The sequence below is a fragment of the Neodiprion fabricii genome, chromosome 7 (genome assembly GCF_021155785.1).
Source record: "Neodiprion fabricii isolate iyNeoFabr1 chromosome 7, iyNeoFabr1.1, whole genome shotgun sequence".
NCBI classification, from domain to species: Eukaryota; Metazoa; Arthropoda; class Insecta; order Hymenoptera; family Diprionidae; genus Neodiprion; species Neodiprion fabricii.
The window spans coordinates 9,676,332-9,698,592 of record NC_060245.1 but is presented as its reverse complement, the minus strand read 5'-3'; the positions used below and the strand labels follow the sequence as shown (position 1 = coordinate 9,698,592).

General features: G+C 37.9%; 2 protein-coding genes across 2 annotated transcripts; one reads left to right on the top strand and one right to left on the bottom strand.

Moving 5' to 3' along the window:
* Nucleotides 1–2,643: 2,643 nt before the first annotated feature.
* On the bottom strand, nucleotides 2,644–4,742 carry LOC124186673. Its single transcript, XM_046578556.1, has 4 exons — nucleotides 4,608–4,742; nucleotides 4,307–4,404; nucleotides 3,072–4,215; nucleotides 2,644–2,691 (listed from the first exon to the last, which is right to left on the bottom strand). Exons 1-4 carry the CDS (start codon nucleotides 4,632–4,634, stop codon nucleotides 2,644–2,646), a joined length of 1,317 nt encoding a protein of 438 aa, XP_046434512.1. The 5' UTR covers nucleotides 4,635–4,742.
* An 11,998-nt stretch (nucleotides 4,743–16,740) lies between these two features.
* On the top strand, nucleotides 16,741–20,059 carry LOC124186277. The gene is made up of 2 exons (XM_046577826.1): nucleotides 16,741–17,720; nucleotides 20,049–20,059. Coding segments are annotated over exons 1-2 (753 nt in total). The 5' UTR covers nucleotides 16,741–16,969; the 3' UTR covers nucleotides 20,051–20,059.
* The last annotated feature ends 2,202 nt before the right edge of the window (nucleotides 20,060–22,261 follow it).

Sequence of the window (22,261 nt, the reverse complement as noted above, 5' to 3'; positions counted from 1 at the left end):
CCCCTTACTAAATCGAACAACAAATATCTCTTGACGATACAATGCAATTTGACAAAATTCCTGGACGCCATCCCTTTACCTGATGCCACCGCCAAAACTATAGGCGCAGCATTCGCAACAGAATACATTACACGTTACGGTGCTCCTCCGTATGTAATCAAACGAATAATAGATGACGTTAACGCCGAAATATACCTCACGCTAAACAAAACTAAAATAGTTCATCTCAATAAACTGAAAATCGCACATACATAGTGAAATCCCACATTAACCCCTTCAATAGCTACTACAGTACAACCGACAATAGCATGCTACCATATTGCCTGCGATCGCGTTACATTACGTCTCATACTCTTGCATATCGTTGCAGGTGCAGTGCTCTCGACAGCACGACAGACGATTCGACTAACGTCGCGATTAAGCAACTGAATCAGAACCCGGGAATCTTCTTCGAACAATTGCAAGACCTACGTACATATAACAAAGAATGGACTTTGCTGAACTACATAGACCTCCAATATTTATTCGACCGACTTGACCAAGCATCAGATTTCTTAACCATAATAGAAGGTAAATGCTCTGTCGCCAAAAACTACTGTTACACCGGCGACCATATTCAAATGTTGGCTGATAGAATAAAAACCATGAAACTATACCAAAATCGAATAGAATATTTAGTTGGCCATCGCACAGGCGAATCCACTCACTCCGAACTTGCTAAATTAGCCCACCATCGCGGAACACGAGGCGCGATTAATTTCATTGGTAGCGTATCAAAATCCTTATTCGGCACGCTAGACGTAAAAGACGGAGAATATTTTAACCAACAAATTGACAACTTGTACAACGACAGTAGACACTTAGCATCCCTGCTTAACAAACAGACAAATATCGTACAGTCAACGTTGGGCGTCTACGGGAAAGAAATCGACAGCGTGATAAGCCACGACCGCGAACAACATAAATTACTCACGGCCCTCTCGACTGATGCAGCTATTTCAAAAGCCTTAATCGCCAACAATACCTTCAGAACGACTTTACTTAACCGACTAATTGACCTGGACCGACACTTGAACGAGTATGAACTTGACCTGTCCAGCTTAGTAAACGCTATCCTCTTCGCTCAAAAAGGTATCGTCCACCCTAAAATTCTATCACCACAACTAATTATTTCCAGTCTTAAACATATCCAGTCACTCAGACCACAAATAGAGTTTCCTATTCCAATGGATCCAAATTACGCTGAAGAACTGATTCGAATCTCTAAAATCGACATAGCGTATTACGAACCCAGACTGCTTTATGTGATATCTATTCCGTTGCTCAACTCCGAGGTTTTTGACCTGTACCGACTGCTTCCCGTCCCCGTTAGACAGACATACGACTCTGCAAATAACAAATTCGCTTACATTCAACCTGGCAGCGACTACGTAGCTATAGCACTTAACCGAGCGTCGTACTTTCAAATCTCGGAATCCAAATTTAGTAAATGCATTTTATCCTTAGGAAAATTCATATGTAAGTTGACACAACCGCTTTTCCGACCGTCGACTCACAAACTGTGCGAGGTAGACCTTTTTCTGAACCCGTCCAGAAAAATTTCAAAACAATGTGATATCAGATTGACCGCATTCGATGGAACCTACTGGACGGAATTATCAACATCTAATTCTTGGATTTTCTCAGCTTCCACTCCTGAGACTCTTCATACTCTCTGCCCAAATGACCAGACCTCTCGTGTCACACTTTCCGGTTCAGGCGTTATCACCCTAGACGACCTATGTACGGCTAGTACTTCTGAGGTCACTCTCAAAACTTCGAAACGCTCACAATCTACCGAGACTCTCTCCTACGTCCCCAAAGTTACCTTGGATCTAAGTCAAGTATCCCTCAGTCTTGATTTTAATATTTCCACCGACTTATCCTTAATTGCAATCCCCCCACTCCACAAAACCTCGCACATAGATGTACATGCCTTGGCCAATACCGGACTATCGCTGCAGGATATCGCAAAACAAGCTACTGATATCAGCACACACCACCGCACACAGCGCTATATGTTGCACATCAAAGACACTCTTACTTACAGCGGTGTTGGTTTGCTATCTCTCGCAACCCTATACTTATTCTACCGTCACTCATACCTCGGCAAGGTCATTACTCTGTGCACACATTGCAAAACAAAAAAGACGAACCAGACATTTAGAGCCATACAAACAGGGTATGACAATCCAATCGAGCTGAATATTATTCACCCACCTACTTCTTCTGTCCTACCCATTCCCAACGAAGTAGAAACCCATCATGCAGTTCGTCACACACCACCTCCGCTTCCTTTAAACCCACCCACCTTACGAAAACCTTATTACAAATAGGCATTTACTATATTGCTATCAAGATCTGCTGTTGCGCTGTCAAACAGACATAAATAAAATAAATACTTGTGTACACTACTGCACTAAAATAATTGTAGTGACGATCTTATACCCTTAGTTTAAAATTAGCCCAAAATATATCTACACTCATAACCGATATCATTGTACAAATAGGTCAGACTCTGTATCTCGACATATCAAAAAAAAAACATGAGAGCTGTCATGGGACAGCCGGTACGAACGAAGTTCCTTACGCTACAAAGAGACGCTATTCGCTGTGAGCCTCGCTCGTGCCGCCACCTAGCGGTTTCAAAAGCTAAATAGCCGGCGTGTTAATTTACATTAGAGGCATACTGATAAATATCCAAATCAGCAAAATATTATCAAATAAGTGATATTTCCATTGTAACAGTGAAGTGAAAAGTTGAAAATAATAACGAGTTGAAACTCCAGTAGTATGTAGCAATATAATATTAATAAATACACAATGAAAACCACTACCTTTTACGAATAAAGGTTTTTATTATTCTACTTGATAGTTTTTGTTTTATTGGAAAAAATTGGTGGCTGTAAATTTACTAAGCCGCAGATAACATGAATAATATTACCGATGCAAAAGAACAAATGTTCTGGAATTTTATACAAAATTTGATATGTTTTAAGTCGTTGCATAATTCTTTCTACATGAATTCGAACTCTTGCGATGTTGTAAGTCAGATCTGTTTCTGCTTTCGATAATTCTGATTTTTTTTCCAAAAATGGTGGCATAATAAGTAATACTCGTTTACCACTTGCATCAATGATAGATCTGATTTCAGGAAAACCTTTATCTGCTAAAACCACATCACCATCTTCCAATGAATCTACGAAATTCGATTCGATAGTTAATTGGGAATCACCTTTTCTACCGCCAGCAACTTTCGATTTGAAACAGATGAACCCAGATGGTGTGATTCCAATCAGTAATTTTGCTGTAAAACCTTTCTTATAATGAAAGTAACAGTAAATACGGTCGTCAACACTTGACGGAACATCTATCTTGAATTCAGTGCAGTCTATGATAACCCGAGTATTAGAGTACTGAGGTTTAAAACATTCCGGCATAGTTTTCTGTACGGCAGCTCTACTTGGCCAAAACAATAAATTTGCAGTTGACGAATTCAAATATTGTAAAGTTGAAAAGAATATCTTGGAGACAGTTGACCGATGTAAACCAAAGAAAATTGCTATGGCTGAAAATGTCAGTCCAGTTTTTATTTTCACTAAAAAAATTAAAAGCCTCTGTTCTCTTGTTACTGTAGATCTTTCCGATGGGTTTTCAGTTTTAGATAATAAAAAATTAAAGTTCTGGAAGTTCACTCCAGCAATATCTAATAAATCTTCATCGGTCTTAACAGATGGAAAACCACAGAAACTATGCTGTTTCCTATTTTGTTCAACTACAGCCTCGTTAAAACCAACCGACTTATCTACTCTATCTGTTAACGATGTGCCGCATTGTACCTCTTCATCTTTCATTTTTTTCCTATTCACAATAGTTTTGAGAGTGGCAATTTCCGGTATTTCAGTTTGAACTTCAGCATCGCAGTAGTTAGTCATGTAAATATATCTGTTACAAGTGAAAGCTTTTGTTTGTTCGATACCAGCAGAACTTACAAAATCTACTTGACACTCTTGATCACTTTTTAAAATTACTTCGGCACTGCTTATATCCATAGGTTCACGTCCACTATTATTGACAACATTGTTGGGGTCGTTATTAACTTGATTTCCAGTATCACAATTCACTCCGATGTTACGCTTGTGAAGAGTCTTTCTTCGGTTCATGAGTCGATTGTACCTATAATTAATAGATACATAGGTTACTATATAAATATCGATGTATATATTATTCAATTTTATAATTATTTTTTTACTTCTCATACATTTACCTGCTCAAAACAGCTCTTTCATTTACTTGCTTTGTATGATAAACTGGAGGGAATAGAGTTGGCGCGTAGCTTGGACTCGCAGGATCATCTGATTTTTTCTTGCCAATGAAATGAGCATTACATATTAAATGATGAGTTTTTGAACTCCACTTTGAACCATCAGGACAGTAAAAAACAATAATACTTATGTATTTATATAGTGTTTCATGCAGATAGCATAACAGTTCACCTATTGATATAGTTGGCTTGATTTTAAAAATATAGAAAACTAAGGCATCGAAAGTAAAGTTATGTTACTTACTTTTTTCTTTTCACAGCAGCAATCCATTTTTGCCTTTGAACTATTTTATGTGATGCAGTTGGAAACTTATAAAATATACAATCACTAGTTTTACCGTTATTTTTGCAGTTAACAACACAACAAGTGTGATTCCACATACCGTCTATTGTTTCTCATACAAAATGCTATCACAACACACGCTGGCTCAACTCACTACTCGCCACCCCGCGCGCTGCGATCGTTTCGCAGCTCCCCTCCAAGCAGCGGCTCACAGCGAATACTGATGCCGCTTGTTTTCTTTCCGAGCGCTGTGTGAGAGAGAGAGAGAGAAAGTGGGAAAGCTATGAGAAAGAAAGAGAGGCAAAGTATAGACGTACGCTGTGAGAGAGCGCGCTGCGGCCCAAAGTATAGTTGTACGCTGTAGGAGAGAGAAAGAGGGGCGAAGTATAGTCGTGCGCTGTGAGTGAGAGAGACCGCTGCTGCCGTCTCCCACCCCAAGCGCTGAGACAGAGAGAGAGAGCGCGCGCACACGCTGGAATAGAGAGAGAGAGAGAGAGGGAGATCACGCGCACTATAGCAAACGAGCACTATAGCCAAAAAGTGTCAGTTTTTTGGTGTCGTTTTTTTCCGCCTAGCCCCTACGGTGAACGAGCGATAAGGAACTTCGTTCAAAAAAAAAAAAAAAAAAAAAAAAAAAAAAAATCATTGTTGTTTAGGCTTAAGTGTACTAACCCGCTTCCATGCGCATTAACCCTAGGCGCCTAGCTTTAAACAACATTATGTAACCATAGTATTATAACTATATGCCTTACGCTCATACGTAACCCAGAATATAAACCATACACTACCTATAATAAGAATAATTGTAAAACTAATTTTAAGCACAAATCATGTTTCACATTTCCACCTTCTTGCTCCCTCTGACGGGGGGGGTGTTACGTCCAACATACCACGTCTTTCTATTTTTCCTACTCGCTAACTCTCCCACAGTTCTGTCCTGTCCTCTTATCTCTACGTAGTCTCACGCTATTCACTATCACGCTTACTCTTCAAATTCCATTCCCTACTCCTAGCTTTGTGACACCTTCTGCACCCGTCCGTTTCACGTCTCGAGGGACATTCCTATTCTGACACTCGACAATTCCACATCTCGCCTTCATATATATCTTTTCGCAACACACAACTCATTCCGACCGCTATCTCATGTTCTACGGAATAAACTTATAAACGACATATCAACATACTCCAGTTTATTCAATCCCATCTTGATTTCCGGTTGAACTGTAACGTAAAAGCGAAGCCAACCAGGTTACTCCTTCCGCTCAGGAGTAAACTCTACCCACGGACGTAACACCTTGGTTACCAAAAGCTTAATGGCCCGTCTACTTAGGTGTGATTAATTACGGTTGATGTTGGTAACCGAGTAGCTAATTTCATCGTTCGTTCGTTATTATTAAATTATGGGCACGTGGTGCGTCGGTACAAGGCCTATAAGGTTCCCATTCCAGACGGTGTCTTAATCGATGTTTATTCGTTTGTTACAGAAACGGAGTGTTAACGATTACGGGAATAGGTTCAAGTTCATCATTGGCCTCCCTTTATATATTACGTCTATATCGTATTCTCATGTGTGTATTTTAACCTCATTTTATCGGGATTATTATAGGTGGTTGTAATTGATTTTCCTTTTGTTTATACTCGTTATTTTAAGATTATTATCGAGATTTTGTGTATGAGAATATATTGTTTTATCTTATAATCATTTTTAAATTCACTAGTTCCTTTGATCCTTTATTATTTTCTCTCTTGTAATTAAAAACATCGTTTTCCTCCTCTTGATTTTATCTGTTTGGGTTTTTTTTTATTTCTTGTAGTGAGTAGTGTCGTATATTCGGTCGGGCGTGTTGTTGACTTAGTTTTTAAGTGGCTGCGATTACAGACGGATCGCGGAGGCATCTCGGAGCGGCCATAGATATAGCTTTACGCGTAGAATTATCCAGGTTCGAGGTGGGTGGAGCTTGAATGGGTGGAGTTTGGTCATGGGCTGCTATTCATTGGTTCCATTTGTTCTTGAGAGAGGGAGAAGTCACTGGCTACGGGTTTGCCCGATTCAGGTGTGTGTGCGTATTTTAATGGTGGATTTTAACGGATGAACAGGTCATCAGAGGTTACTACGGTTCCTCAATGACGTCTGGCAATTCTGGTAATTGCGTTGTGGCTTGTTTCATTTTTTTGATATTGCAGATTTTTATTTTAAAGTCGTTTGGAAAGACGCGTTTAATCAACTGCTTTACAGTGTTCCAATCCAGTTGATCCAATCCGCAGCCTATTCTTGGCATTGCTATCTCGTTAATTCTGAGCATGGAGCATTTATGATAGAGGGTTTTTAATGCATCTTTTAAGTCATTGTACGTCAGTTTATCATTGCTTCTTCTTTTGGTTATTAATTTTTTATTTATTTAATTATTTAACTGCTTATAAAGCTAAGCTTACAGCAGGTGCTATACATGAATTTCACTAATACATGGGATAAAACAGTCTTGTGCAAGTGAAACGTATAAATTATATAATATAACTAGCTAAACTAAATAGACCTTAATCAGTTAACGATATAAAAAATAATAATTATAATAATAATTTTCCTTGATATAATATAATTTATATAATGACTTTGGTTCGTTAGGCGGTAAGCTGAGGATAGTATTTTTGTTAAAACGAGTAGAATATTGCACAGGGAGCGCTGATATTCCCTTTAGTCATTTAAGCAAAACGCTCTGAGCTTCATCGAGCGTGCTAGAAATAAGTGAACGGCTTTTACTGTCACGGGTCTAAGGTCATTTAGGATGTTGAGGAGCAGGGAGACATCATCAGTAGCGTGAGTAGGGTATAATGGAGCGATGAAGTGTTCTCTGTAGGGTCTGTAGACTGGACACCTTAGAAAGATGTGCGCCAGGTTCTCGTTTTCTTGTAGGTTACAAATTGAACATAGAAGTTGCGGGTTTATACCGTAATACATGCGTTTAAAACTAAAGCTGAAGTAGTGATTGTTGGCAAGTCTTGCCTGTGCGAGTACTCTGGCCATATGAACAGGATTTTCTTTGAGATATGATGCGATAGGCGAATTTAGATGACGGGGAATCGCCACTTGACAAGGAGTTTTTTCTGTGATGGCAGCTAGATCAAGGCTCCTGAGATTGGCAGAGAATGAGCTCAGGATTTTGGGGGTCAGTCTTTTCCAATGAGCACTGGATGAGCTGAACCAGATTGTTGGTGGAGCATTACCGAGTTCCAGCAAGCTGTTTAATCTGCAAGATCCAGTTGTAACTGGGATCGGTGGATAAGCTGTTTGCTAAAATTACAAGTCTGCTGAAGCAAATTTTAGGAATGCGATGTTCGTCCATCTCAAGAATCCTTGCGATCCATCCTAGTGCCAATCTCAGCACCCCGGTCTTTACATAGGATAAATTGAGCTCATGTTTTAGTGGTGCACTGGGGGTACCGCTTGGGAGAAGGAGGAGTCTCTTGTAAAAACTTAGTTGGGACTTTTCAAGTGTGTCTAGGTAGCGCAAGCCCCAAATATGAGAGGCATATAGGAGCGTGCTAGCTACAATGGCTTCGTAAATCTGTGTGATACCATGCCAAGACTCGGCTTTGATACTAGCAAGCGTCGAGAGCGCTGCCCCGGCGGCAGAATGTACTTTTTGTGAAGCTGATTTAGCCGCCGAAAGTCCCAGCGTGGAGCTTGTAAACGGCACTCCCAAGTATACGTACTCGACTGCCCATTCAATAGGTTGACCGTTGTAAAAGAGACTCCTTCTTTCCCTTGGGCCACCTTTCCTAAAGTGTATGATCTTGGTTTTATCCATGTTTACAGTGAGTTTATTACACGCACAATATTCCTCAAGAATTCTGAGGGATTTCCTGAGAGTAGAGAATGTTGTAGCAAGTATCACCAGGTCATCAGCGTACAGTAGCATTATTAAGTCATATACATTATTGATTTGGATGCCTTGTGCACCTTTAGACCTAAAGAAATCTACTATGTCGTGCAAATATAGAATAAATAAAATAGGACTGAGTATTTCTCCCTGTAGAACCTCCTCCGTGACTTCAAACGCCCCCGAGAGGCAGCCTTCCGATCTAACACGTAATTCTGCTTGGTCGTACAAGCACTTCAGGATTCTTATCATTTTTGGACTGACACCCAAGAGAAAGAGTTTCCTCCAGAGGGCGCTGTGTGGCACGGAGTCGAAGGCTCTCCTAAAATCAACGAAGAGGCCGTATAGGCGGCTCTTTTTGTTTCTCAGTCCTATTTGAAGGGCAGCCAATAGCGAGAAAATATTGTCAATGCAGCCTTTTTTGGCTGTGAAACCTGCCTGTTCCTCGGGCAAGGCACCAGTCAGATCAATCCACTTTATTAGCCTGTTTTTCAAGATCGAAGTGAGTGGTTAATTGTACAGTGTTTTGAGTGTTTTGCGTTAACATTCCTGCCTCTTTGGAGGCCTCTATGATTGCCGAGACGAGGTTTGTGTATAGAGAGTCAGTCGTAGAGGTCTCAAATGAGATCCCCAAGTGTTAAGACAGTAGCATGGCGTTTGTGTAGGAATCCTGTGCTGGTGAGTTCCATCTCAGCTTAACGGAGGAGGAGAAAGAGTCGGAGGAGTAAGGAGAGGTTGGCGTCTTTATGAGAAAGTTGAGTGTTGCTACAACTGGGAAATGATCTGATGTGGTAGCTTCGGACATAATCTGCAGGTCGTCTATAAGATTTGCACCCGCGAGATCAACCCAAACCAGATCTATGACTGACTTACCAGAGGAGGAACAGAAGGTGTGCTGGGCGGGGTAATCGCTAGGGGTTCTCCCGTTTAGCAGGATGAGTCCATTGATGTCGCCGAAGTTTATGAGTTGTGAGCCCCTGGCCGTGTGAGTGGTATCTAATGATGAACGAGTTGAGTGTAACGAAGAGCCTAGAAGGGCATCTTCATGAACTGAGCCCTGGGATCCCACACGGGCGTTAAAGTCACCTCCCATCACTAATAGCTCATCGCGATAAGTCATTCGTATGTCATTTATGGTCAACTGAAGAATATCCAAAAGATGCTGAAGTGGCAGAGACGGACTAAAGTAAATATTGCATAGGATAAAGCTCCAGTTCTCCAGAGACATCCTGACAATGATCTGCCAAGGAGTTGTTTCTAGAGCTTCGTGTTTGAAAGCTTTGTTGATGCCCATTAAGAGTCCACCACTCGCCCTCCCCACGTCATGCATCCTGGTAGCCTGTGAACAAATAATATTAAAGCCGTTGTATTCTTTGGAGAGTGTAATGGATTTGTCAGTGCACCATGTTTCATTTATGCAAAAAATATCTGCCTTACTTAGTCGTGTGTAACTATTTATATTACCCAACCCGTGACAGTTCCAAAATACTATCCTCAGTTTCCGTTTTTTGAAGAACAGCGCGCCTGTATCCGGGTGTCCAGTGGAAATTGAGAGTTGGTGGCCTGTGAGAGAGTCGTCGTTGGAGTCCTTGGGGGGGTACCAGTCGGTAAGTGAGAGGTGGTCGATGGCTGTGGGATGGAACTTGCGTTTGTATAGCTGCCGCTTTTATCGTTGCGACGTTGCCTGGCTGCTAGCCTGAGTTTGTAATCAGCATCTCGCTCTTCCGGTGTTCGGTCATGCTCGATGTATATCTTGCGAGCTCCCGGTGTCCTCTTCTTCCTCATTATCTCCGTTTTGGCTATCATTGAAGCGATTCTGGCTTTGATAACTGAGCCAGTCTTGTTATAGCTGCCTATGATTCTCGCTTGCCCCACACAGCTGGACACACTGAAGTTATCTTCCAGGAATTTGTCGACAGTCTCTGTTAGACTTTGCCTTGGAACGTCGCGTATGGCTAGGCCCTTAATTATGATGTTCAACTGCCGGTGATGTTTGTCGAGAGAGTCAAGCTTCTTGTTGAGTTGTTCCGTGTGGGCTTTGACTGCAGCTTGTATCTCATCAGTCCGAACGTTTTGTTCTGAAGCATTCTGTGCAGAAGCCGAAGATAGTTGTGTGCCCTGTTGAGACATTGACTCGAGCTTATTTATCCTCTCGCTGAGTTCGTCAAATTTGCGGGAGTGTCGATCGTCGTTGGCCGCAACGGTGTCTGTTAGCTTAGCTATGGTCTCGGCGGTTGATTTTTTAATTTATTCAACTTCCGTCTGGAGGTTGTAAATAAAGGACAGCTTGGAGTCGATTATTTTTTGAACATTCTCCGATAGGGCTTCAACTATGCCCTCTCGGAGGCTGGCGATAGTAGCGGCGTCCAGTGCTAGTCTTCTTTTTGCCGGATGTTCTTCCTCCGTTTCTCGAGACCTCTTTTTGTTGTTGTTGTTTAAAAGGTCAATCGGGTTTCCTATGACGTCCAGGTTGAGTGAACTCCATGTGAGTGCCATTGGTTTGCGACCTCTAGTGCCGGGTGTTTTATCGGCAGTGCGGTTATCATTATCATGGGATAGCGGGGTCGTAACCTGCTGCCCTCTGTTGGTGTTCTGTGGAGTCTCCTGCTCAGCCGAGACTGAGTGAGAGATACCGTTGTTAGAAGGAGACGACATGATTGTGGACTGAAAAACAAACCAACCTCACTTTGTCGAAAACTGTGTGCAGAGTTTTCGGATTTTTTCTCCTTGGGTGTAGTTGCGAGCCACGGTGATTATCACAAAAGGAAGCCTGATTTTTTGTCACTAAAACTATCACTTAAGACGCCTTGCAGCTGAGATCTGCCAATAGTAATACACCAGAGAGTCGTAGCGCGATTTTTCACGTCTGTCACTCAAGCGGCCATCCACGAACCTTCTCTTTTGGTTATTAGGTAGAACATCAATCGTTGTCCCCATTGTAATGAAAGAGCATCGCCTACTTCGGGTTTTTGTTGCTTCAGTTGTCTTATGGAATTGAATCGAATTTTGAATTGTAGGGCTATTCCAGCGTTCATTTCGAGGTCCTTGGCAACACAATGTGCTAACGGGGTGTCAAGTGGGGCGTCAAATAGGTTGCCTGTTATTTCTTGTATCTCCATTCTGTTGTTCCGCTCCTGTCTTTGTTCTTTCCGTCGTCGGTCTGCGAATGGTATGGTGATCGGTGGTTTTCCTAATATTAGTAAATCATTCTCCAGATCTATTTTTGCGTCCGTTTTGTCTAAGAAGTTTAATCCGAGAACGGAAGGTTGGGATAGGTCCTTCATCACTACTACGTCGTGCTGCTGTCTCATTCCGGTGACATGCATGTTTATGATTACTCTTCTTATTGATTGTTGGAAGACCCCGGTTTGTGCTGTTCCCATCATTACTGGGGGGGCATCCGGTAATCGTCGCAATGGCCTTGGTGCGATACTCTCCAAGTAAGTTACAGCGGCATGATCGATGAAACTACACTGGGCTCCGGTGTCGATTAGTGCGTGTACGATACTTCCTGAGATCAGAACTTTTATTGTTGGTGCAATGTTGTAATCGTCCAATGTTAGTAACAGGTTCGTGGCAGCTGCTGGTGAGTCATGATAAATACTTATGTCAAATTCTTCCGTAAAATTGTGTTTCAGCATCTCGCATACTTTACTCCACTCCAGGTTCCCTGGTTCGCAGTCCGGTGGAGGCATTGCCAGTGTTGTCAGATCAAAATTTTTACACATTTCTTTGAGCTTGGTTAGAGCATTTTCTAGCGTTTCATACGATGGCTTTGAATCGGCCTTTTCTTTAGTAATTAAAAAGAATATTATCCTGTTTTCATTTGTGACCAAGGTTATTATTTCTCCCAATTTTATTCGTTTATTATATGATGGTAATCGTCCGAATTTCTCTGTAATCTTTTTACATTGACCCGTAGTCATATCAATGTCACTAGATATTGTTGCTACCAATGTCGTTCCTTTAGGCAATGAAAGGATGTCGCCTAGGAATTCACTAATTTGGGGGCCGAAACGGACGTGTCTGTCTACTGTTTCTTCTTGAAGGGTTATGCGTGATTCTTCCGGGGTCCGAGCTATCTTCATGCGGTTTGAATGTATGACTTTTGTCTTGCCGTTTTCCATTTGAATTTTAATGTTCTGCTTACTCAATACTTCTAAAACTTCATAAGGACCTGTATAATGGTCTTCGAATTTTCCCTCCTTATCCTTCATTAAGAACACCCTCTGCCCGACCTTGACTTCTTGCGGGTGTAGTTTACGATCGTAGTATTCTTTATACCTTAATTTGGCCTTTTCTATGTTTTCTTTCGCATCGGTTTGAATGTCGTGAAACGTGTCTAACAGGTCGGATATGTATTCGCTATATACAGTTTTAGGTCTCCATCGGCAGGCACTCGACTCGATGGCGCGCGTACTATGCGCCCGTATACCAATTCGTAGGGTGAGTATTTCGTAGCTTCGTGCGTGCTTGTGTTGTAAGAGAACATAGCTAGCTCGATCGAGTTGTCCCAGTCTTGTTTATCTTTTATAAAGTGTTTTAGGTATTCTGTTATGTAAGAGTCTGGACATCACACGTATAGGTTCACACATATACGTGTGGTATCGATCATCGTGAGGCTGCGAGAATAGTCAGTCGGTCAGTAATCGTCAAATCATCCACATCTATCTAATGGCCGTATAAGACCCAAGACCGAATTTTTAACTATTTATTTATTTGTTTTTTTCTATCGTAACATTTTCGAACCCTGTTGGGAAAGTGACGAAGTTCAGAATCGGATGAGCAGATTGATTAAAATAAACAATATATAAGGACTGACGATTTAATAGAGCGGAAAAACATTTACTTTTATCGTACGATGCCTCCAAAAGATAAGCGTTATTTTTAAGTATTTATTATTATTTTATTTTATTTCATCCTCCATCACGATTCCTGACCAATTTTTATCTGTCTCACCATTCTTATTAATATAAAATGTCCTTCTCTATAATGCATTTATAGTACTTGGCTTGGCAAACAAGCAATTCGTTACAAAATTGGCGCCCGAACAAAAGTCCTTTTATCTTTTTAATATATTTGTAAATTTTGTTTTATGATAATGATACAGCACGAAGAGCAATAAGGTCATGTAAAATAGATGTAGGTAATATATATTGATGGCTAACCGTTCAACTATTCAAACTAGGTCCAAAATTGTACATTCACCAATAACAACAAAGAACGAGACAAAGTCAAGTACACAAAAATCCACAATAAATATAAACATGGAAGAACAGTTGGAACGTCTTAAGGAAGAGTTAGCGAGTCTATCTGGTATAAAGGAATGTGTGGCACAGTTACAAAATCAACAAACACGAAATGACGAATTAGCCCGAGAAATTCAAATATTGAAGAATCAAAATCGAGAACAGCGGGAGATGCTCGAAACAATTCGTCCTCGGCAGACACAAACAGTGAATAATGATGAAACGTTGGTAAGTGGATTGGTAGCAAGTTTACAAAGGACACATATCGATGTAAATATTCCTGAATTTTTTGACGAAGAGAGTTCAAATCCAATAGAATTCTTAGATAATATGGAAAGCTATTTTAATTTGAAAAATATTGTTGGTCAATGGAAATTAGGAATTATAGAGAATAAATTGAGAGGCAGAGCTAAGTTATGGTGGAGTTCGATCAAACACCAGATTGAAAGTTATGATGCGTTTAAACAAACATTTCTGGAAAAATTTTACTCTATTCCCATACAAGTTAAGGCAAAAAATAGGTGGAGTTCTCAAAAATACAAATCACAAGATGGATCATTACAAATGTATTTTTTCAAGCAAATTGTTGAAGCCAAATATTTTACTCCGAAATTAGATGTTTTTGAAGTCAATTACACCATTATACAACAATTACCAAACAGAATTCGTGATATATTAGCAACAGTAAATTTTTCTGATACCAAACAAATAGAACAGACATTGTCACAATTGGACAGTACATATCAAGAGCGAGAGAATGAAAAACGTCAAAATCAAAATAGCAGTCATCCGATGAATCAATCTCAAAATTTTAGAAATACGACGTATAAATATAATGATAGTCAATATATAAATTATCAACCCGCTAATAACTGTTACGCCCCGACGTACTGCCTTGGCGTACCTTTTTAAAATTCCATTTCATTTCATTTCTTTGATTACTTCAATGCGCATATATCATTTCATCAAATCTCATATTCGAATAACAGCGAGTTCCACCCCTCCTGGCAAAAGTCACGTAGAGACCAACAACGATCCCTAGTATAAGTTTCAACTTTCGTTTATTTAGCTGGTACCAAGAACTGAAATAAGGAACTGCTGAGCTAGCATCAGTAGCGCTCAGCCTGGAAGTATCCCTCTTTTTGAATTAAAATTATAATCAACAACTAGGATAAACCACTATCTTTAGAACTATCAAATTTAAATAGATCACTCATTGGAATGTATGAATGAATGTGTGAACATTGCATGCGAATATCTTTTGTTCATATTTTTAATGTGTTACCGAGGAGATTGAGAATCGTCGGAACACCGTTGGAGAGCGTGAGGTGACGCTGACCATGTGGACTTGGGCGCCAGAAGGTCGCCTCGCTCCTCATTGGCTAATTACCGTTGTGACCAACTACAATTGCAGCCCCTTGGACCCTCGGGCCCAAGAAGCAGCGTCTTTCGTCTTTCAAGTCGCGAAGTGCGCGGACGTAAACCCGGATTAGCCCTCTCGAGCAAGAGTAGCGTTTGGAAAATCTTAATTGTGACCGGCCTAAAGTCTCGCGCTAATTCGTTAAATTCGAGCTTCAGTTAATCTGTTAATTGCAAAAGACTCACTATCTTCTACATTTCCATCTTTTCTGTTCTTTACTAAATCTCGTCATTTCGCGAATAGACATTTTTATGCAGTTCCATTTTCCTTAATTAAATCAAGTTCGGCCCTGATTCAAACCGAATCAGGTAATCTTAAGTAATAATAATAATAATTACACTATCATTTTAAATAATTAAATCGTTCCAATTAGTTTCATCATACATTAAAATCAGAAAACAGACACTTTCAATTATAACTCTCGGTAACAAGATATCATTCTAAATTTACAAAGACTTAGTGACCAACGTTCCACATCACTCGATTCATCAACTATTCCAAATTTGAGGTGAGGCCCCTGATCCAGCATTCCACCGACGCAGACCGACACGATCCGACGGCTCTCAATCTCGCCGACCGATTCACCCAAAAGCTAAGTCAATCCGAGTGTAAATCTTCTAAATTAGACGAATTCTTGTTCACCTTGATAATCAAAACTACTTCAGTAAATTCACAAAAACCAAGCATAGAATTGGTGGCTAGCTTCACTACCCCCAATTAAATTCCACTTATTGTTTCCAAGAATTCACAAATAAGACTAAACGATTAAATATTTATATTAAATATATATATATATATATATTATATTAAACGATTTAAGATAATCTAAAAAGAGAGATACAATACAATACAATACAATATTCACGACCAGCTAGTTATAACCATCGTTCAGAATAGATGTTCCTGGTACCAAATAATAATATCCATTAGAATAAAACAACACACGATTCGTATAAACTTGAATATTTCATAAATTGTTATTTTTGGCTCATATATATATATAATTATCACCATCGATTGTTACCAGATATTTCAATAACTAAATTGAACCAGAATATATTTCATCTTTTACCAGTCAAATCTTTTTAAACATTTATTTTGAGCGACCTTCTTCCCATTTTCTTTATTATAAAATAGCCTCAACTATTTAAACAAACCTCACAGACCTGTACAGGTCTATAGCAACACGATCCTACAAATTACCGGCTTGCCGAAAGGTAAGTCTTTCTCTTAGTTTTAATTATTATTCATTGTCGTTACGTGGGAGCTAGATTATTCAATTAATCATCAACTACCACCGCTCAGTTCCACCCTCACCCCCACGTAACATAACCAAATTGGTCCACAACCTCAGATCAATTATCAGAATTATAGCTATAACAATTCGCAAGCTGCAAATACAGGCAATGTGATGTCAAATGGGCAAAATCCGAATAATTTTTCAGCGTCTACAAATAATCATATAATATTACCTAATCTAAGATATCCACCACCTCCATTATTAAGTACACATCATCAAGTCGTAGGAAAACAAGGCGTTGATAACGTGATAAATACAAATTTAAACTAAATAACAACGCGCTGCGATTGGGTCCCACATCGTGTTGTGACTATGTAAATCTAGCTGAGGACCTTGTAGGTGATATTGACGATAATCCGTATGTACCAAAAACTCATGATATAGAACACCACTTATTCAAGGAGCCACACATAAATATTGTTATTTTGGAAAATCAAGTTTCAGCTTTGGTAGATACTGGAAGTCAAATAACTTGCATGTCGGAAAATTTTTATAAACATCTGAAAAACAAACATGATTTGAATGAACTTCCTGTTAGTAATGTTTCAGTATTATCGGCTATAGGACAAAAAACTACTCCAGTCAGGCGACAAATACTTGTAGATGTAAGTATAGGGAACAAAGTCGTGCGTACAGTTTTTTTAATCGTACCGCATTTAGTAAATGATGTTATTTTTCGCAATGATTGGTTATTTATAAACAAAGTCGTATTAGATTATGGATGTAAAACTATTGAATTAAATGGGGTGCTCGTTGCACCATCGTTTTGCTCGTACGGTCGGGAATCTTCAGAACAGCTAAAATCATTTGCATGGAATCAAAAAACGTATATACAAGTGGTCAAAAGAAGTAATAAGGCAATTAAATCAGATAATAGAAAAGAATCTGATATTGATAATAAGGTTATTTTGGAATCTTGTGAAAATGATAATTTAGTAATAAGCAATAATGTGATGAATAATGTCAAAGAATCTGAAAACGCAGTCAAAAATATTTGTGTAAAAGGTAACAATAATATAGACTTTGTGATTATTAATGATGTAATGAAAAGTATAGATAAAGAGAAAGAAGCTGACGATAATCTGCAAATAGAAATAGAAAAAAATAGTGAAATAGCGAATATTACTATTGATTGTGATGAAATTGATGAATGTGATAGATTGATAATTAATAATAAAAAGCAAGATCATAGGAAAAATCATAATCCAAAAGAAGAGTATAACTTGTGTGAAGATGATAATGTAATAGAAGAATCTTTAAATTGTTTCAGTAGAACAATTAAAAGTACGAAAAATGATCAAATTTTTTTTGAAGATGTCCGAGCGATCGTGACAAGTCTTATGGGTTTGAGCGGGGAGCAGAGAGTCACTCTTGAAAAATTGCTGTGTCAGTATGAGCATTTGTTTTCTGATAAAGTAGGCTGTGCTAAAATTTATGAACATTCAATCAAACTTGCAACTAATAAACCATTCGTAAAACGATCGTATCCCATACCATTAACATATAGAGAAGCTGTAGATTTAGAGCTGCAAAATATGTTACGAGAACGTATAATAGAACGTTCTAATAGCCCTTTTTGTAATCCACTTCGAATCGTACCTAAAAACAAAGGTGGAGTACGAATTTGTATAGATGCGCGTCATTTAAATAATATTATCGAATCAGATAACGAGTCACCGCCGTTGATTGAAGAACTGATGAGAAAACATCATGGTGTAAAAGTTATGACGACAACAGATTTAACACACGGGTATTGGCAAATTCCTCTTGAAAAAAATTCTCGTAAGTTTACTGCTTTTGTATATGGAGGTACGGTATACCAATTTTGCAGGATACCCTTTGGTCTTAAAACAGCAGGAAGCGGGTTCATTCGAGCGCTTAACTTAGCAATTGGTAATGAATATTCTGCTTTTCTGACCTGTTATATAGATGATTTACTTATTGCGTCACCTGATTTTGATTCTCATATGAACCATTTAAACTTGGTATTTGGTCGTTTGATGCAACATAATTTCACTATCCGTTTAAACAAAACATTACTGTGCAGAGAATCTGTTCCGTTTTTAGGTTTTATAATTACACCCGCTGGCGTACATCCAAATCCAGATAAGTTAGCAGTAATTCAGAAATTTCCAGTACCTACCAATAAAAAACAACTTCAACAATTTCTAGGCGTATGTAATTATTATAGGCAATTCAGTATCAAATATGCAAATCAGGTAAAACCACTGCGTAACCTTTTGAAAGATAATGTTAATTGGGAGTGGAAAAGCGAACATACGAAAGCCTTTAACAAGCTAAAAGAAATGTTTTTTAAGTATGTTACATTAAGTCATTATATTCCAAATACTGAATTCCGAGTACAAACTGATGCCAGTAATCTGGGTATAAGTGGTATTTTGTATCAAGTAGATTCTGCGGGAAATCATAGAATAATATCTTTAGTAAGTAGATGTCTGAAGAAAGCTGAACTTAATTATAATACAACCGAGAAAGAATTACTTGCCATAGTATTTGCAATAATAAAACTTAGAATTTACCTGATAGGAAGTCCGTTTTTAATAATCACTGATCATCTTGCACTTACGTTTTTGAATACTGCTCAATTTCAAAGTATGCGACTTATACGTTGGAGCCTACTTCTTCAAGAATATACATTTAAAATAAAGCACTGTACAGGCAAAGATAATTTAGTAGCTGATTTTTGTAGCAGAAACATAGATGGAAAACAAGCTGAGCCTGAAAATAGTAAAATATTGATCGCAAGGATAAATGAAATTTTAATTAACAGAATAGACGTCCGTCTGGAAGTATTAAAGTCGGAGACTATAGAAATTGATGCACAGCTACTTAAAGAACTGAGAAAGATAAAACAATTGCAAATGAATGATCCATATTTAAATAAAATTATAATGTCTTGCAAATCGAAAGTAACAGATCAAAATATACCGTATAAACTCTATAATGACGTTTTATTCTATAAGTCATCTCATGGTAAATATTGGTGTCTAGTTATTCCAGATTGTTTAATAAAATTATTGGTGAAGTCTGTTCATGAAAAAATAGGTCATATGGGAATATATAAAACATTTCAATATATTAGTACATATTATTATTGGCGTAAAATGAAAGATTACATTAAAAAAGATATTCGGTCTTGTGATTTGTGTCAAAGAGTTAAAGTTTTATCATATAGTATGCAAGGTGAATATATGAGAGTGCTTGCGGAAAAGCCTAACGAATTATTGACGGTCGACTTCTATGGTCCATCACCAAGATCTATAGGGGGGGTACAATATCTCTTAGTGGCGATAGATGCTTTCTCTAAATACTGTCAAATATATACGTTAAAAAGAGCAACAACCGTAGCTGCACTAAATAAGTTAATAAATGATTATTGTGTGAAAGTTGGGAAGCCTAAAAAAATATTATCTGATAATGGTACACAGTTTACGGCCGACAAATGGAAAATAGAATTAGAGAAATTAGATATTAAGGTATGTTATTCTTCTATACGTCACCCTCAATCTAATCCGACTGAGAGAGTTATGCGAGAGATCGGAAGATTGTTTCGTACACTTTGCTCTGATAAACATACGAAATGGGCTAAGAGTGTAAAAGAGATAGAGAAATTTTTAAATTTAACCACCCATCATAGCACAGGATATGTACCTTATGAGTTGCATTTTGGGAAACCAGCATATAGTAAAGTCAAACAAGTAATCAAAGGGCATAGCCGGATAAGCAGGTCGAATCGGCCCCCGCTGAATTTTTTGTCGGTACTTCAGGGATCAATTTGGACCCAAATGAAAATAATTCAGTGAAAATTTCAGCTATTAATCTTAAACGGTTTCGGAGTAATTGAAAAAAAAACCTATTTTTAGTATTTATTTTTTTTTTAATAGTAAAATTAAAAATTTTTTTTTGCTGATTTTTTTTTAAATACTTACAAGTAAAAGCTGTGAAAAAATTTTTTTTTTATGATTTCTAGACTAATAGCCGATTTTTAAACTAAAAAACAAAATTACAAATATTTTTTTTTATGCCTATTTTAAAACATGCAATCACCAAATTTGGACAGAATACGTCTTTTATACCCCTCTGTACTCAGGAATTTTTTCAATTTTTTTGGTTTGGTGCAACGTCATGAAAAAAATTAAAAACCAATTTTTTGTTAATTATTTTATCTTTCAACTGCTTAGAACACTACTTACAACTAATTATAAAATGTATTTATTCATAAAAATATTCATCAAAAACGTAAGTGGTCGTCAAAATATTTGTTAATATTTTCGTCAATCTTCATCACTGTCTTCATTAATAACTACACAGCACCCGGTATTATTGAAAATGCGACTTAAAATTTCTGCTGGTCTTACAATCCTCGATAAATATCTAGCATGTGATAGGTAATAAATAATAGCTGCTACATGCGAACAACAACCAACTGTACGCCGACCGTTGGCACAATCACAGCAATATCGAGAAATTCCGTTAACTCCATTTTTGCCACGATGATACTCAATGAAGCAGCGCTATGTTTTTGCATTAATATGCCGAGATCTTACTTGAAATCTAAGAATGTTTTCAGCCGATCTTACGTACTGAAGGCTTATATTATTATCTTCATCCATCATCTCAGCTAAGTATGACACTGCTTGAGAAAGCTGGTATGATCCTGTCAGTAAAATATGCAATTAAGTCGCATTTTCAATAATACCGGGCGCTGTGTAGTTATTAATGAAGACAGTGATGAAGATTGACGAAAATATTAACAAATATTTTGACGACCACTTACGTTTTTGATGAATATTTTTATGAATAAATACATTTTATAATTAGTTGTAAGTAGTGTTCCAAGCAGTTGAAAGATAAAATAATTAACAAAAAATTGGTTTTTAATTTTTTTCATGACGTTGCACCAAACCAAAAAAATTGAAAAAATTCCTGAGTACAGAGGGGTATAAAAGACGTATTCTGTCCAAATTTGGTGATTGCATGTTTTAAAATAGGCATAAAAAAAAATAATTGTAATTTTGTTTTTTAGTTTAAAAATCGGCTATTAGTCTAGAAATCATAAAAAAAAATTTTTTTCACAGCTTTTACTTGTAAGTATTTAGAAAAAAAACAGCAAAAAAAAATTTTTAATTTTACTATTAAAAAAAAAATAAATACTAAAAAATAGGTTTTTTTTCAATTACCCGGAAACCGTTTAAGATTAATAGCTGAAATTCTCACTGAATTATTTTCATTTGGGTCCAAATTGATCCCCAAAGTACCGACAAAAAATTCAGCGGGGGCCGATTCGACCTTCTTATCCGGCTATGCCCTTTCCAGAAATGATCGAAGAAAAAAACGAAGTTAAAATTTTCTCAGCGAATGAGAATCTCAAGAAAAACTTTGAACAAAGAAAACGCCAGCAAAAATCAAAATTGTCCATAATCCTGAATGTTGGTGATAGGGTATTATTACATGTACCGTACCAATCATCGGCTTCAAATAAAACTACTCATAAATTTTTCCATTTGTATAAAGGACCATACAATATTATAGAGAAAATAAATGACAATGCTTATAAACTGGCAGATATAAATAACAATTCCGTAGTAATAGGAATTTACAATCGACTAAGTTTGCGTAAATACTACCAATCGACTTAACATCTAATTAAAAACAAAAGATGTAACTCGGCCGATCACTTAATAAAAGAAGTCCGTAAATTTTAGTTAGACAAGCTATATGCCGTATGAAACGCAGTGTAAAGCAAG